The sequence below is a fragment of the Schistocerca americana genome, chromosome 6 (assembly GCF_021461395.2).
Source record: "Schistocerca americana isolate TAMUIC-IGC-003095 chromosome 6, iqSchAmer2.1, whole genome shotgun sequence".
NCBI lineage: Eukaryota > Metazoa > Arthropoda > Insecta > Orthoptera > Acrididae > Schistocerca > Schistocerca americana.
The window spans coordinates 208,311,231-208,328,885 of record NC_060124.1 but is presented as its reverse complement, the minus strand read 5'-3'; the positions used below and the strand labels follow the sequence as shown (position 1 = coordinate 208,328,885).

General features: G+C 41.9%; 1 protein-coding gene across 1 annotated transcript in view; it reads right to left on the bottom strand.

Annotated features, from left to right (window-relative positions):
* Positions 1–7,050, bottom strand: part of LOC124620054 (gamma-aminobutyric acid type B receptor subunit 2) — a 434,547-nt gene extending 427,497 nt beyond the window's left edge. Inside the window, exon 1 of the mRNA XM_047146721.1 lies at positions 6,884–7,050. Coding sequence (XP_047002677.1) covers positions 6,884–7,050 — 167 coding nt within the window. The remainder of the gene's footprint in view (positions 1–6,883) is intronic.
* Positions 7,051–17,655: the final 10,605 nt, after the last annotated feature.

Here is a 17,655-nt window from a genome sequence, read left to right as displayed (position 1 = left end):
TTCTTGAGCTCTGCTGGGGACACTTTTAATGTGATGTCTGAATGTCTGTGGATGAAAGACAACCCATTCTTGCTCAAAAGACGAAACCAGGGAAGATGGTGTCAGTTGGACGCTGGGGTCTGGGGCGATACTGGAGTTCCAGTCCATATCAAAGGCTTTACATTGGGTTCAGATCGGGTCTCTGGACAGTCGAGTCCGTTTCACAAATAATGGCCCAACAAATGCTGCTGCATGACAAGATGCTGTTTAATGCTGACAAAAACAGTCACTTTCTCCGAATTGTTCCTCTACTGTACGCAGTATTCAACACTGTAAAATGTCTTCATGTTCTTCGACATTTAGCGTTTTCTTAAGTGCAGTAAGATGACCACATCCTAACCACGAAAAACACTCGGTCCTTCATATGATGGCAGGTAACGTCCTAAAGGCATTCGCGACACCTAAAACCTTCCATCGAACTCGAACAGGGTCCAGTGTGATTCATCACTCCGAATCACTCTTTCTTCCAATAATCCACTGTCCAGTGCCGTCGCTCCTTACAACACCTCAAGTGACACTAAGTAGTGACTACAGAAAATCTGGTTTGTGCGGAGCTGCTCTCCAATTGTACCCCATTCTTTTTAACTGCCTGGGTACAGACATCGTGCTAGCACTTTGAAACTCACGAGCGACCCTTCCACTGATTTCATGCGATGCATGTTGCTCAATGCCAGACGGCTGCTGTCCGTCAGTACACGTGGTCTGCTTGGTATTATTTTAGCTGTGATTGTTCCTTCACATTTCCACTTCACTATCACATCACCAGCTACATGTACAGCTTTATGGGGTTAAAACATCACTGATCAATTTGTTACTTAGACGACATCCACCGACCAGGCAACGTTCGCAGCCACTGAGCTTTGCCGACCGACGAATTCTGCCGTTACTGTATCTGTACTGACCCCACGATACTTACTGTCTAATTTTATAGTGGTGGGACTGTCTCTAGTTACATCTCGTGCGTAATTCCGCAATACATAGGGATGTCCGGATACCGTTGATCAGATAATGTACCTGTTTGTTGTATAATGCGCAACGCAATCAAGACCTTACTGCTGGTCCGCCCAGGAGTCTCCCCATTTCGTGCTTTGAATCGTGTATTTCACGGCCTAGGTCACTGGTTATTGCTGGACATCTTCTACTACAGCATTGCACACCACCTTTCTCAAGTCTGCTGAGCAAAAAATTCTTTGTCGACATACTTGTTCATCTCTGAGTGGCTTGAACAATCTAGTAACCATTCGTAAATTGAAACAGTGGGCACATCATCGGCCAATTTTTACTGTTTTTCAAAGTAACATCTCCTACGTCAATTTCACACAGTAACAGCCTAGAAATACGTGCGTCACGACCTCGCACCACCTGATGTACTAAACAGTTACTCTTCTCATCTTACTCAGTTTACGATCCTCGGCTGTCCATCAAGGGTGTTTCGTCACAGTTCATAATCCATACGATTAAATCGTCCCTTGTGTTTACTTCGCAGACTTCGCCTGCCGACCATCCTCACAAGGAAAAGTCTAGAACCGTAAGGTCCAAGGAGCTTGGTGGCCAAGTGAAGTGACCATTTCTGCCGACCCATCTCCCGTGAAATGTTAGGTTTAGATAATGTGATACCTGACGACAAAACTATTCGCTGGCTCCATCGTGCTAGAATAACATACTCATCCTTGTAGCCAAGGGAACATTGCTGCAAGCTTGTTTTCACGACGGTCTAGATCAGTCGTTCCCGAACGTTTTGTATGACGAAACATTTTGAGAATCTTGGTGCGTACGGGTATTGAACTGGGGACATAGAAAAGACGGAGAGGCTTCGTCCCTGCCGTAGCCCTCAGTGGTTCACAGCCCCACAACAGGCTACAGCAGTCCACTCATCCCACCGCCGTCCCACACCGAACCCAGGGTTATTGTGCGGTTCGGCCCCCAGTGGACGCCCCCTGGGAACGTCTCATACCACACGAGTGTAACACCAAATGTTTGCGTGGTAGAGTAATGGTGTATGCGTATGTGGAGACAGTGTTTGCACAGCAATCGCCGACATAGTATAACTGAGGTGGAATTAGGGGAACCACATCGCATTCGCCGAGGCAGATGAAAAATAGCCTTAAAACCATCCACAGGCTGGCCGGCACACCGGATCTCGACACTAATCCGCCGGACGGTTTCGTGCTAGGGACCGACACACCTTCCCGTTCGGGAAGCAGCGCGTTAGACCGCGTGGCTAGCCGGGTGGGCTTGAGAATATTGGTAGTCTGATTTGGAGCAGCATCTTGTTAATTTTGAAGGTCAATAAAATTTTAAAAAATGAGAAATACTTGTTTTATACAGTGATTACTTCAATTTTAAATCATAACTAATTTTTAAATCAGAACTAATAGCACGAAAATCATAATAAGATTAAAAAATAACAATTATCTTCAAAAAGTCGATAAGTCCCGCCAATTTACTAATAGTTTTTCGCAGAGAACTTATTGACTTCCTGCGGAACCCCAGTGTTCCGCAGAACACTGCTAGGGAAACCCTGGTCTGCATAAAGCGGCCCTGTAAGACGATGTGTGAACACAACAGGTCCAATCTGCTTATTGTCGCTAATACCACATCATACTGGCCCAGATAATTGTTTTTAAACATGCGTCTCCACAAAAGCATGTGGGTTTCTGTCGGACCACCGATGTGAGTTATAAGAATTATTGCTACCGTCACAAGTGAAGGTGGATTCGTCAAATGAGATTACTCGGTAATTAGCCAACGACAGCATTCCAATCGTCAACTTCAGCTCCTTCCATCAGATGTTTAATCCGCCGTAAATCACATGGATAGATACTGAGCGCTCATTTCCGTCATATTCGTGATATGTATGGAAGTTCTGCATACGCTTGATGAATGACTTCGTTCTACCGACTGAATTTATGTCTTCTATTTAATTCAATTCTGTGTTCATTTTTGCGTTCAGATGAAGTATGAGGGCGGGCCCCTGCATCCTTCTCACGTATCTTCTGGAAGGAATCGTATATCTTATGCTTTACTAGCAGCGTTTTCATTACAAAACGTGTTCAGTAATAATATCAACATACACATTTTTTGTAAATACGTGCCACATGCTTAAACTTCTTTTTTTTAGAATTTTCCTATCATTCACAATCACACTTTAAAAAAGCATTTGTGTGAGCTCAAGAATAGCTTCAAAACTCAAAGCACAAGGCATAAATAAACCCATAGCATCTGGAGTACCAACACACCGCGGCTGGTCCCGGTAGAGGTTCGAGTCCTCCCTCGGGCATGGGTGTGTGTGTTTGTCCTTAGGATAATTTAGGTTAAGTAGTGTGTGAGCTTAGGGACTGATGACCTTAGCAATTAAGTCCCATAAGATTTCACACACATTTGAACATTTTGAACCAACACACAAAATGGAAACAACCAGGTGTATCTCCGTAATTAATAAAAATTAGACACACGATATATTATGACATGGAATGATTTATCCTAATTAGTCTTTACTGCCAACACCTTTCTCAGTCTACCACCGCTTTGATAACCATGTCATTCGATCAGTTTATTTTTAAGTTGGAGAATGCCGCACGATCATTTTAACATCTCATGTGTTTAATCTTTTAATAGTATGCTGTTCGAAAGAATGCAAAGAAATTTAAAAGACTGCCAATAGCTAGACGTTCGGTATGGTGATGATACATAAAAAACTTATATCCTTTACGAAAGACGGATAGATATATATGAGATGATTGACAATATTAGCTGAAATTAGAGTTTCGATACGCAAAGGAGGAACTGAATTAAAGTAGTAAATAATGATTTACGGTTATCTAGCGCAAAGTTGGTTGTTTTCTATCTTCAACACTGGTTGCTAATAACCAGAACGAAAAATCATCGGTTACCGTGATACCAATAATTTGGTAAATGTTTTTGTAGTTTGTCAGTAATTTGTGACTTGTAAATAACCAAATTTTGTCATGTAATTTAAGAAGTAACAAGTCCACAGATAAGTTAATACAACATAAAATGACAATAGTGGTACCATTCTGAAAGTGTAAACTATCATAAAACATTTATTATAATTGGTGGTACTTTTGACGATTAATCCTGTTTTTTAAATGCTTTATTTATAGCAGTGAATATAAGTCATAACCGTATTTAGCAATGAACAAACTATTAGGTGTAACCGAGCAGTGCACAAAGAAATGGGTGATTTTGGTAGTACAGTTTCTGGGGCTACGTGACCTGTGTATCATCTTCAGAAAAGAAGGACGTGACTGTTATACAGGTGCAATACGTATAAGAAACGAATGTTTCATAACTGACGGTCCTGTGAATAACTGGCTAGTTTAATTATTATTACTTTTATTTGTTCACTTTCAAATTGTTTTCTGTGAACTTGTGGTGACCGATATGCCTGTTTTCCAGTCTATCCGCTGCCATTAATCACTAACGAACCGACCTGTGCTCCGTATTTAAGGCGAGTGAGGAGAACAACCAGCAATCAATCAACGTTCGCCAAATGGGCAGCGCGTGATTTGCAAACAAATTACAGCAAATAAAGAGGTTGTTCGCTAATGACTCAATTCCAGAGCGGGTTTCAAATTGCAAAGGCTAAATACGTATTTAGATCATATGGGACAGCCTGGGGTAGAACGATAACCCTTAACATGACAATAATTCAATTAGAATGGCAAAGAAAAAGGCACAACGATTGCAGTGTAATAATAACATATACATTAAACAGTGAATCAGTGAAATCTGATGTCAAAGCACACAGGCGAACAGTACAAAAAATTTAAGAAGTTTGATAATTGATCCGTCGTGCCCAAGGCCTGGGGCGGAACGAAATCGTATTGAAAACTATAATACAGTGTCAGGGCTATTATTAATTTTATTTCCTTATAAGTTTAGCTTTACTATCTAATCATATTTCCTAAAACGTACTACCAGGGCTGCGCAGAAAGTAGTGCACCGCACCTTTTTTCTCAGCCGAAAACAACGCTACGAATGCGAAACGTGTTACGTATGTATTATCTGAAGTCTCCAGAATGGGCGCGCCAAGTTTCCGTCACTTCCGACAGAGCGTAGCTGCAGGACAGTTTGATAGCGTCTGTGGGTGGTATACGTTACAAGCAACATGCCCTCATTGAATTTCTCACTGCAGAGAAAGAAACAATGGGGAATTTTAAAAAACACTTATGCTGTCGACAGAAGTACAGTTAGTCGCTGGGCACGGGGGATCAGGTCATCACAAAGCAGTTCGGCGGAGCTCCACGATTTGCAGCGGTCGGGTAGATCATCCACGGCTGTCACACCTGACATGTTGCAGCGAGCTGATGTTATTCGCTAGGACAGACGCATTACGACTCCGCAGTTGGCCCCTCGTCTGTGGATCAGCAAAGGAAGTTTGAATGCAATTATCCACACTCTTCGATATTCGAATGTGTGTGCAAGATGGGTCCCGTGGTGTCTAACGGTGGATAACAATTCGCACAGGGAAAACATGTGTCTTGATTTGTTGCAACGTTTTGAAGCTGAGGGAGAGGCCTTCTTGTTCCGGATTGAGACAGTTGATGAAACCTGGGTTCAACATTTTGAGCCTGTATCAAAACAACAGTCAATGGAATGGCGCCATTCCCATTCACACAGCAGAAAATATTCAAAGCAACTGCTTCCGCTGGTAAGGTCAAGATTACCGTGTTCTGGGACTGTGAAGGTGTGATTCTTGTTGATGTCATGCCAAGAGGCAGTACCATTAATTCAGAAGCACTTACCAACACTTTAACAAAACTGAGGTCGCACTTCCGGCGACTTCGGCGCCACAGCAGTTTCGCTGCAACACGATAAAGCTCGGCCCCACACAAGTCTGAGAACTGCTGAACACATTGCAAAACAAGGTTGGACAGTGTTACCCATCCACCCTACAGCCCTGACCTAGCCCCTCGGTCTTCCACTTGTTTGGGCCATTAAGGGATACGATTCGCGGAAGACATTTTGAAGACGATGAGGAGGTGATTCACACAGTGAAGCACTGGCTCAGCCACCAGGACAAGGATTGGTACCGACAGGGCATATAAACCCTTGTTTCGCACTGGAGGAAGGCCTTAAAACGGTTTGGCGATTACGTGTTGAAAAATAGGGTGTGTAGATAAAACACCATTCTTCCGTGTGTGTAATTCTCATTATGTTCAGTAAAGAATTGCTGAAGAAAAAAAAAATGCGGTGTAGTACTTTCTCAATAGGCTTGTGAGTTTGCAAGTGGTAGAATGTTAGTCATTTTGGGCACATAATTCACAAACGATTTCAAATTTATCTTCACTGTCAGTTCCTGCGCAAGAGTTGTGTGGCCCTTTATGACACGAAACACAAGATACTCAGCGTGAGTCCCGTCTCCTCCACTTTCGGCGTTTGCCTTATTCTTACTTATAATTTGCATGTTCCTTTTCCTTTTCTCAGGAATGACTTTCTGTCTCTTTTTCGTCTTTTCGTCCTGATCTTGCCTCTTTTTCTCAGAACTTCCCACAGCTGCTTACTTTCGTATCAACTTTTGTAACGGCGGCAACGTGCTGTGGAGAAAGATGGGGAAATGTTGTGGAACTCGAAGTGGAAGCGCCGGCAGCTGTGGCCGAGCAGTTCTAGGTGCTTCAATCCGGAACCGCGCTGCTGCTATAGTCGCAGGTTCGAATACTGCCTCGAGCGTGGATGTGTGTGATGTCCTAAGGTTAGTTAGGTTTAAGTAGTTAGGTTTCAGTAGTTCTAAGTCTAGGGGATTGATGACCTCAGATGTTAAGTCCCGTAGTGCTTAGAGCCATTATGGCCATTCGAAGTCGAAGCTCTTTCTTCGACATACCTACTTGTGTCTTCTGGCGCAGTCTGTTTTGGGAAAATATCAGTGAGAGGAGACACCGCTGGTTCAATGACAGTGTCAGACGAAGTTGGTGAACTTGGCCTCTTGTCTTCCGCAGGCTCATCAGATGGTGCTGATGGTAAGAAATCTGCATCAATGAAGACACGCATGTTGACTGGCCAGATTCCTGTAGCCTCAACTGCTGTGACCGCAGATCACATGCTCGCAGCATTTAGAAACGCTGACCAAAAGAAAAAAAATGCTACTTGTTACAGAGTGATAACTTTTGCAGGATGTGTTATGAGCCACTTTCGAATGTTTATATGCCAACTAGCTCCGCAGATGACGAAGAGATTGATGAAATGTATGATGAGATAAAAAAAATATTCAAGTGAAGGGAGACGAAAATTTAATGGTCATGGGTGACTGGAATTCGATAGTAGGAAAAGGAAGAGAAGGAAACGTAGTAGGTGAATATGGAATGCTGGTAAGGAATGAAAGAGGAAGCCGCCTGGTAGAATTTCGCACATTGCATAACTAAATCATAGCTAACACTTGATTCAAGAATCATGAAAGATGGTTGTATACATGAAAGAAGCCTGGAAATACTGGAAGATATCAGATAGATTATATAATGGTAAGACAGAGATTTAGGAACTAGGTTTTAAATTGTAAGACATTTCCAGGGGCAGATGTGGACTCTGACCACAATCTATTGGTTAAGAACTGTAGATTAAAACTGAAGAAACTGCAAAAAGGTGGGAATTTAAGGTAATGGGACCTGGATAAATTGAAGAACCAGAGGTTTTAGAGAGTTTCAGGGATAGCTTTAGGGAACGATTGACAAGAATGGGGGAAAGAAATACAATAGAAGAAGATGAAATAGTGAAAGTAGCAGAGGATCAAACAGATAAAAAGACGAAGGCTAACAGAAATCCTTGGGTAATTAGAGGTATTTAATTTAATTGATGAAAGGAGAAAATACAAAAATTCAATAATTGAAGCAGGCAAGAAGGAATACAAATTTCTCAAAAATGAGATCGACAGGAAGTGCAAAATGGCTAAGCAGGGATGGATAGAGTACAAATGTAAGGCTGCAGAGGCGTACAATACTAGGTGTAAGATAGATACTGCATACAGGAAAATTAAAGAGACTTTTGGAGAAAAGAGAACCACTTGCATGAATATCAAGAGCTCAGATGGAAACCCAGTTCTAAGCAAAGAAGGGAAAGCAGAAGCGTGGAAGGAGTATATAGAGGGTCTATACAATGGCGATGTCCTTGAGGACAATATTATGGAAATGGAACAGGATGTAGATGAAGATGAAATGGGAGATATGTTACTGCATGAAGAGTTTGGCAGAGCACTGAAAGACCTAAGTCGAAACAAGGCCCCGGGAGTATACAACATTCCTATAGAATTACTGATAGCATTGGGAGAGCAAGCCCTGACAAAACTCTACCATCTGGTTACCAAGATGTATGAGACAGGCGAAATACCCTCAGACTTCAAGAAGACTATAATAATTCCAATCCCAAAGAAAGCAGATGTTGACAGATGTGAAAATTACCGAACTATCAGTTTGATAAGCCACTACTGCAAAATACTAACACGAAATCTTTGCAGACTAATGGAAAAACTGGTAGAAGCCGACCTCGGGGAAGATCAGTTGGATTCCGTAGAAATGTTGGAACACGTGAGGCAATACTGAACCTACGACTTATCTTAGAAAATAGATTAAGGAAAGGCAAATCTACGTTTCTAGCATTTGTAGACAGAGAAAGCTTTAGACAATGTTTACTGGAATACTCTCTTTCAAATTCTGAAGGTGGCATGGGAAAAACACAGGGAGCGAAAGGCTATTTACAATTTATACAGAAACCAGATGGCAGTTATAAGAGTCGAGGGGCATGAAAGGGAAGCAGTGGTTGGGAAGGAAGTGAGACATGGTTGTAGCCTATTCCCGATGTTATTCAGTCTGTATATTGAGCAAGCAGTAGAGGAAACAAAAGAAAAATTCGGAGTAGGAATTAAAATCCATGGAGAAGAAATAAAAACTTTGAAGTTCGCCGATGACACTGTAATTCTGTCAGACAGCAAAGGACCTGGAAGAGCAGCTGAACAGAATGGACAGTGTCTTCAAACGAGGATATAAGATGAACATGAACAAAAGCAAAACGAGTATAATGGAATGTAGTCGAATTAAATCGGGTGATGCTGAGGAAGTTAGATTAGGAAATGAGACGCTTAAAGTAGTAAAGCAGTATTGCTATATGGAGAGCAAAATAACTGATGATGGTCGAAGTAGAGAGGATGTAAAATGTAGATTGGCAATGGCAAGGAAAGCGTTTCTGAAGAAGAGAAATTTGTTAACACCGAGTATAAAGTGTCAGGAAGTCGTTTCTTAAAGTATTTGTATGGAGTGTAGCCATGTATGGAAGTGAAACGTAGACGATAAATAGTTTAGACAAGAAGAGAATAGAAGCTTTCGAAATGTAGTGCTACAGAAGAATGCTGAAGATTAGATGGGTAGATCACATAACTAATGAGGAAGTATTTAATTGGAGAGAAGAGAAATTTGAGGCACAACTTGACTAGAAGAAGGGATCGGTTGGTAGGGCATATTCTGATGCATCAAGGTATCACCAATTTAGTATTGGAGGACTGCGTTGAGGGTATAAATCGTAGAAGGAGACCAAGAGACGAATACACTTAACAGATTTAGAAGGATGTAGGTTGCAGTAGGTACTGGGAGATGAAGGAGCTGACATAAGATAGAGTAGCATGGAGAGCTGCATCAAACCAGTCTCTGAACTGAAGACCACAACAACAGCAACAGAGATAAAACAGACCACCTTTCCTTACTGAATAAATGAAATTTTCTTGCATTTCTACAAAAAAGCTTTCATTTCAGTTCGATTGAAATATCTGTAACAAGAGAAAACTATCACAACGATATAAGTAAACAAAATATTTTATGGGATATTTCGGGCATACGAAGTGGACTGTGACTCCTGGAAAACCTACCGTGTGGTATAGATCTGCTAACTAAATTATTATTACTTGGAGCCGATCCGCGATAGTTTCCTCGTTCTTTCTTAAGTGATTATGCCATAATACAGCTTTGATTCAGAAATATAGTCTTTCCTGACGCCGTCCTCACATGCTGAACAGAAGGTATGGATAAAAAATGTATGTAGTAAGGCGAGGAGTAGGAGGTACCAATACATGTACAATCTATCGTTATCAAATATTTGTCCCTCCAAGCCAAGAGCTATAATTAGCACTCTCCACATTTTACACTTGTGTTCGGTTTGTAGGTCGCTCAACTGCGTGGTCATCAGCCCTTACACTTGTGTGTGTGTGTGTGTGTGTGTGTGTGTGTGTGTGTGTGTTCCAATCTCGAGTGTCAAGTGTTCGATTTTTTAGACTGTTCGGTATTTCAGTCCAGAATTCGGTACCGAAATATGAGTGGTTCCCTATTTCCAGAATTTCATTGATATTACTAATTTATTTATTGATTCGTAAATCAGCAAAACGATAATAGCAGTTCCATGCAGCAATGCCCTTGTGCAAAGAGTCTTCAGCCACAATCATTATATATGGTCTGACGCTAGAAACAAATTGGCGTCGACAAGGGCTAAAAGCAGAATTATACATTCGTTACACTTTGAAGTTTGCAACATGCAATGACTTTTACCAAAGAGTTACAGGTAAAAAAAAAATCCGCCGAAAGATGTAAATCGCTATGGTAAACATAGTTTTTAAGGTTTACGAAGTGTTTTATTGTCTTCACCCTCAGCTCTCAGCTCAACAGATCATTCACCAGGCATGGCACTTTTTGGTAATTTTAAAGCGAGATTGTAGAGTCTGTCCGGGAAGTCCCCGAAGCTCTTGGTCAAGAAAAGAGTACTGTGATAAGAACTGACAATCCACGAAATCTTCAAAAAATGTGCCTGAACAGATATCCTGATGACAGGGTGGCATCTCCTGCACATAATGAGGATAGATAAAAAAACTGTACGAACCGGTACACATCGCACATTTGCCACAATGCACGAGAAGCAGCGTTCCCACGATTTATATTCACCAAAATCGGTCTACGTCAGGGGTGTACAGCTGTCTTACCACCTGGGACGCAAATTTCTCGCTGTGACTATGTAATGGCGGCACGTTAAAACACAACTTATTATTCCGTTTTAGAATCCCCCTGCCCCAATGTTAACTAGACTGGGCACGAAAGAATTAAGTTCTTCAAGACCTCGCTCTCTTTTTTTCGAGAGGGAATGAAATTTGAGCAATACAAAAAAAAAAAAAAAAATACAGTAACGAATGGTGACGGGTGGGCCGCGATCGGATCAAAGCCGGGCAGCATGTGACCCACGGTCTGTGCATCCTTGGTCTCCATAATTTTAGTTTGTTGTTATGTAGTCATTCAATGCTGACAGCGGTACGTCAAGTTAAATTACTTTTTTAAAGATAGATTTCATTAGAGACTACTTACTTTATTGAATGATGTCGGGCCCACATTTCCTTAGCTTACGAGGTAGCCTGTCTTTGACGCAGTCTGAAGCAATAGTACGTTTTTTCTTTTTCGATCAGGGACGACGTACCAAAGCAACATCTAAACGCACTTATTTTCTGTGTCACTGTTTGTCCCGTCTTTTGTCATTTGTGCACCCACTCACGCACGTCACTATGCGCTCCTCAGTAGTATAATTGTCTCTCCTGCTCCACGCATACTTCACGGCTGAAACAGAACAATACAACTTTGACAACCACGTTTTTCATGAGCTTCAATATTAGGATACGAATGAAATAACTATTCATTAGTTGTGTGAAGTCAAGTGAGGCACTTCTAGGAAAAACAGTGTATATGATTTATCTTCTGTGAATGAATTTTTACACCTATGATAGAAATTTAAAAGCAAAATCTATGGAAACAGAATATTCATAAAAATCGAATTTAAATGAGGCTTTTCACTGAAGACACTTCCCTTACTTAGGTCTGTAGAATAATAGTATCGCTTGCATTTTGAGGAAGTATACTATAAAAGAAGTTTAGAAACCGACAAATAAATTTAATAAGTAGGAGCGCCCTCAAATTAATGCGCATCTGAGATACGCTATGAATGAGTAAGAAAATTATGTCATCGAAAATACGTTGCATTCGTTGTATCAAAAGATAAGTGTGCCTGAAAATGAAGTGAATTTCTGTAGTGACTTGTTTTTTGGAACACAAAAGGCACTCAAAGCAGGTGAGCTCTCCCTAACTGCACATGCACCAAAGGTGATCTGGTTATCGATTTCAATGGAACGGAGGTCTCGGTAATACTTGTCTCAGCTTAGGTTAATCTGTGAGGCTGTTGATGACGTTGAACGTGAAAACAAATTTAATTGTGACAAGAAGCAAGAAACAAGAATGCTTACTGGGAAAGAATGCGGGTTAGAGATAGTACTATTACTTCGAAACTCACTTATACCAAGTAAATAATGCCATGTAGATGTAGAAATAATGCGTAGTCACAAGAAAGACTAGCCTGCAACCTTCGTTATATACACTATGTGGTCAAAAGTATCCGGACACCTGGCTGATAATGACAAGTTCTGGCGCCCTCCATCGGTAATGTTGGAATTCAATATGGTGTTGGGCCACTCTTAGCTTTGATGACAGCTTCCACTCTCGCAGGCATACGTTCAGTCAGGTGCTGGAAGGTTTCTTGGGGAATGGTAGCCCATTCTTCACGAGTGCTGCACGGAGGAGAGGTATCGATATCGGTCGGTGAGGCCTGGCACGAAGTCGGCGTTCCAAAATATCTCAAAGGTGTTCTATAGGATTCAGTTCAGGACTCTGTGCAGGCTAGTCCATTACAGGGATGTTATTGTCGTGTAACCACTACACCACAGGCCGTGCATTATGAACTGGTGCTCGATCGTGTTGAAAGATGTAATCGCCATCCCCGAATTGCTCTTCACCAGTGGGAAGAGAGAAGGTAGGTCAGTTCTGTGATAGTGCCACGCAAAAAAAAACAAAAAAAAAACAGGGGGTGCAAGCCCCCTCCATGAAAAAGACGTCCACACCATTACACCAACGCCTCCGAATTTCCTGTTGGCACTACACATGCTGGCAGATGACGCTCACCGGGCATTCGCCATACCCACATCCTGCTATCGGATCGTCACATTTTGTACCGTGATTCATCACTCCACACAACGTTTTCCCACGGTTCAGTCGTCCAATGTTTACGCTACTTACACCAGGAGAGGCGTCGTTTGGCATTTACCGGCATGATGTGTGTCTTATGAAATCCATTTTCTCACCTCCCACCTAACTGTCATAGTACTTGCAGTGGATCCTGATGCAGTTTGGAATTCCTGTGTGATGGTCTGGATAGATGTCTGCCTGTTACACATCACGACACTCTTCACCTGTCGGCGGTCTCTGTCAGCCAACAGACGAGGTCGGTCTGTACACTTTTGTGCTGTACGTGGTGCTTTACGTTTCCATTCCACTATCACATCGGAAACAGTGGACCTAGGGATGTTTAGGAGTGTGGAAATCTCGCGTACAGACGTATGACCCAAGTGACACCCAATCATCTGACCACGTTCGAAGTCCGTGAATTCCGCGAAGCGCCCCATTCTGCTCTCTCACGAGGTCCAATGACTACTGGGGTAGCTAATATGGAGTACCTGGCAGTAGGTGGCAGCACAACGCACCTAATATGAAAAACGTATGTTCTTGGGGGTGTCCGGATACTTTTGATCACATAGTGTACATGACGTAATCCATCACTCTACATGTCAATATTACAAATACTTATATATAAATCATCACATGATTACGCGGTTACTATACTATGTCATTGTAAGTAATTCAATAATGAGGATGTGAAAAGTAATGATAAACTGTCAGGTTGTATATACGCTTTTAAAGAGTATACTCTGGATCACTGTGGTGGTAGGAATTGATTTTCGTTTGTCAATGAGCATAAAATATCGAACAGCAGCTAGGCCTTCCATCTGTACTTGTTTGTTTGTTATGTGGACTAGATGGATATCTGTTTCTCTCGGAGACTTATGCGTCGCAACTGGACTGCAGCCGCTAAGGATACAGCAATGCCTGTGTTATTCATGTTACTACTTTCGAGACGGAGTTAGCAGTAGATCGGAGCCCAGCACCGCCGAACGTTTGCCGGGGAGCAGACACTTTAAAATCGTCGCTTCTAGCCGTCTGCGTTGGACATTTATTGTTGGGAGCCATCTTTGTACTGACGTCGACGTTGCAGCAAATGTTAAGTCCCCTAACTACTGGAAAAAGGTAACAATATCTTATTTCGTCAGGTGAAATCATTCATATTTGGGACCAATTTAGCGCAATGTAACACATCAGAAGATAGGAGTTTTCCTACCTGTGTAATAAGCTTCAACGCCATATCTTTAGTAATCGCTTTTTTATTTGGCGTTACTATTAAGAATATATCTCGTGCATTTGTTAATAATCACATGCAATCATATTTGTGTTGTGACAGTTGCTAAGTTAAAGCACCTGTAACAATACTGAACTGTACAGACATTTTGTGGCGTCAGTAATACGTAAATGATAACAGATCTCGATAAGAATAACCTTTGAATCTGGAAAAAACTACTGTAAGAGAACAATACAAAGTTTGATCACATTATGTGTTTAGGTAGGCCTAACTGTCTTTTGTATAAAGTAGTTTTCAGGATACATAAGCGTACGTAATTAGCTACTTTTAATGCTGAAACTACACCAAAATTGTATAGTCAAACTAGTTCTTCGAAAGCAGCCGCTATCTTGATCTGTTTCGTAACGTATATATTCCCCGCAAAAGCAATTGTAAAACTGTACACAACGTATTTGACCAAACAACGGTCTCATTAAAAATTCTACTTTTCCAAAGTTTTCACTGTTCAAATATTACTGCGCCATTGATGTTTATGTAATAATTTATTTAAAATTAACGTACATTATCCAGCGACATCACTGGCTACAGTGCTCTGCTATATTCAAATGCTTTTTGTCGGTATAGGGCCGTATTGGCATATACATTTCAAGCAAGCGTCAGAGATACATCACACAACATTACCGCTAACATAAACATATCTTTGCTCTCGCGGACAGAAGCTTATTTTTGCCTTTAACAACGGTATTATGCATACAGCACTTCTACTGTCACCTCTGCTTTCATTAATATCTAAAGAGAATTCCGCCGAAAATGCAGCGATTTACTTTCGCCTGCCTTGTTAACAATTTTTAACTTCCAGAGAAGCGTGATGAGTGGTGAATTTTGAGTAAAGCCTACACATAGTTGTGGTTGCCATGTCAAAATTTGCTTCTTTTGCCAAAACTCAGCAACGTTTACACTGTCTCACCTCACTAGCATGCTTTGCAGGCACAGGTGCGAGAGAATTGTGAAACAGTGCTTTATTAAGTTTATTTGGTGCGGAACTGAGGGAAAGTAAAATCAGTATCTTATGAAAAAACACATCCTTGATACAAAAAAACTTGTAATGTATTCATATGTGTTGTTCCGAAACCTATAGCATTTCTGGTTTCATCAGTTGTCGATGACCCTTAAAAATTACATTCTTTTATCAAAACAGTTTGTAGTTATTGGAATTAAGCAGTAGATAATGAGGTTTTACATAATAGCGGTATGGTAAAATACTCTCCTTTTTGCGTGCTATCTTTTGCCAAAATCCCATTTCGATATCTGAAAGCGTTTTTGAAATCTGAGGAATGTTGTGGATATTTCGCTCTGGCTTTATCGCTGGTGCGGTGCGATCGCAAATGAGTGTCCTACATCACATCAGTTTTCTCGAGATTGATGGACAGTTCCATGCCTCTACCCAAGTCTAAAGAAAAATTCAATATGTTAGCTAAAGTTCATACGCAACAACATGTAATGTAGTACGCACCAAGCGCAAAGTAATAGCGACCTCCATTGCGTCCTCTTCCGAATTTCGCGCACTGTCTTATTTTCACGTATGTATCACAGTAACTATGACCATTAACGAAATGATGGGCACATCATCATGAACCTCACATACAAAGCTAATAGTAAAGCAAAAATGATTTTCCTTTACCGAATAGTTTCTGTAAGATCGTTTGAAAAAGATGGCAGGGTGCGCTCCTCGATTCTGTCATCGCTGACCGGCCGAAAGGCGGAAAACACTTATCGGACTCGTCTTCCGAACTAGAATGAACTCGCCCAGCGCTTTGAACGAAAACTGTTCGCTGCGCATCGGACACCGTATCCTGCGCAAGGCATATTTATGAACCATTAAATTGTTGAGAGGTGAAGGAAGACCCATTTACTATTTGGACCAGACATGGTTGAATGCAGGACATATCCGAATTAATGTCAGGGTAGACAACGCCTTAAAGTCATCTAAACAAGCGTTTCATTTCGGATTATCCACCGGAAACAAGGTCCCATCGGACAAAGATAAACGCGTCATAATCTCACTCGCTGAGAGCAAAGCAGGTTTCGTCGAAGGTTGGTTGGTTGGTTTTTGGGGAAGGAGACCAGACAGCGTGGTCATCGGTCTCATCGGATTAGGGAAGGATGGGGAAGGAACTCGGCCGTGCCCTTTCAGAGGAACCATCCCGGCATTTGCCTGGAGTGATTTAGGGAAATCACGGAAAACCTAAATCAGGATGGCCGGACGCGGGATTGAACCGTCGTCCTCCCGAATGCGAGTCCAGTGTCTAACCACTGCGCCACCTCGCTCGGTAGTTTCGTCGAAGGTTATTTCTGGGTTTCGGGATCCAAGAAACAGTGAAGATTATCATGACGAGATTTGCGCCGATACGTTGGAAAAGTGGTGTAATTATGTTCTTCCACGGCTTCCGGAAAAAAGGGAAAAGCAGTTACTGTTCTTTATAACGTGCAGCACCATTCTCGCCGAAAAGAAAAGGCTGCTAATGCGAACTCCAATAAGCAAGATATATCGGAACGGCTGAAATCTAAAAATATCGCTTTTGAAGAGCGTTTGTTGAAGAAAAAACTACTAGAAAACGTTAAAGAAAACGAACCGACAGACAATGAATACTCAGGAGATGAAATAGATGAAATGACTAAAAGTGCAGGGAAAACTGTTCTTCCAAATCCTCCGTACCACTGCGCATTAAAAGCTATCAAATTAGTTTAAGGCAAGCTCTGGGAGGTTGTAGGGGACATCAAAACAAATGTTTTTCCCTAATGTCATTTTTCCCTATGAGGAGTATTTAACCCGGTGGAGGCCGTATTACGCTCTTCAGTTGTTAAAAGGCCGTATTACGATCTTCAGAGCGTATTACGCTCTTCAGTTGTAGGCAACTGCTGTCCACCAGTATAGTAGTGCATTGTCTCTGTTTACAAATGGAGCGATACACCTGGAGTGAGTACACTGGTATGGTTGCGTGCGTACTACGTAGCGCACCACAACGGACGAGCTGCACAGCGGGCTTATCAACAACAACCTCCTAATCGCCGTATCCCGCATCATACGACCTTTGCTGCTGTGTACCAACGTCTACGTGAGACCGGGTCATTTAGCAGATTACCTGGACAGAGACGCCGTCCTACGGTAAGAACGCTGCAACCTGAGGAAGCTGTCTTGCAGCATGTGGAGCGGGATCCTTCAATCAGCACTCGTGCAATTGCACGTAACACGGGGACGAATCAGACGAATGTAAGAACAGTCCTTCGAGAGCTGTTGTTACGTCCATTTCACTTACAGCGTGTCCACAACCTGGAACCAGTTGA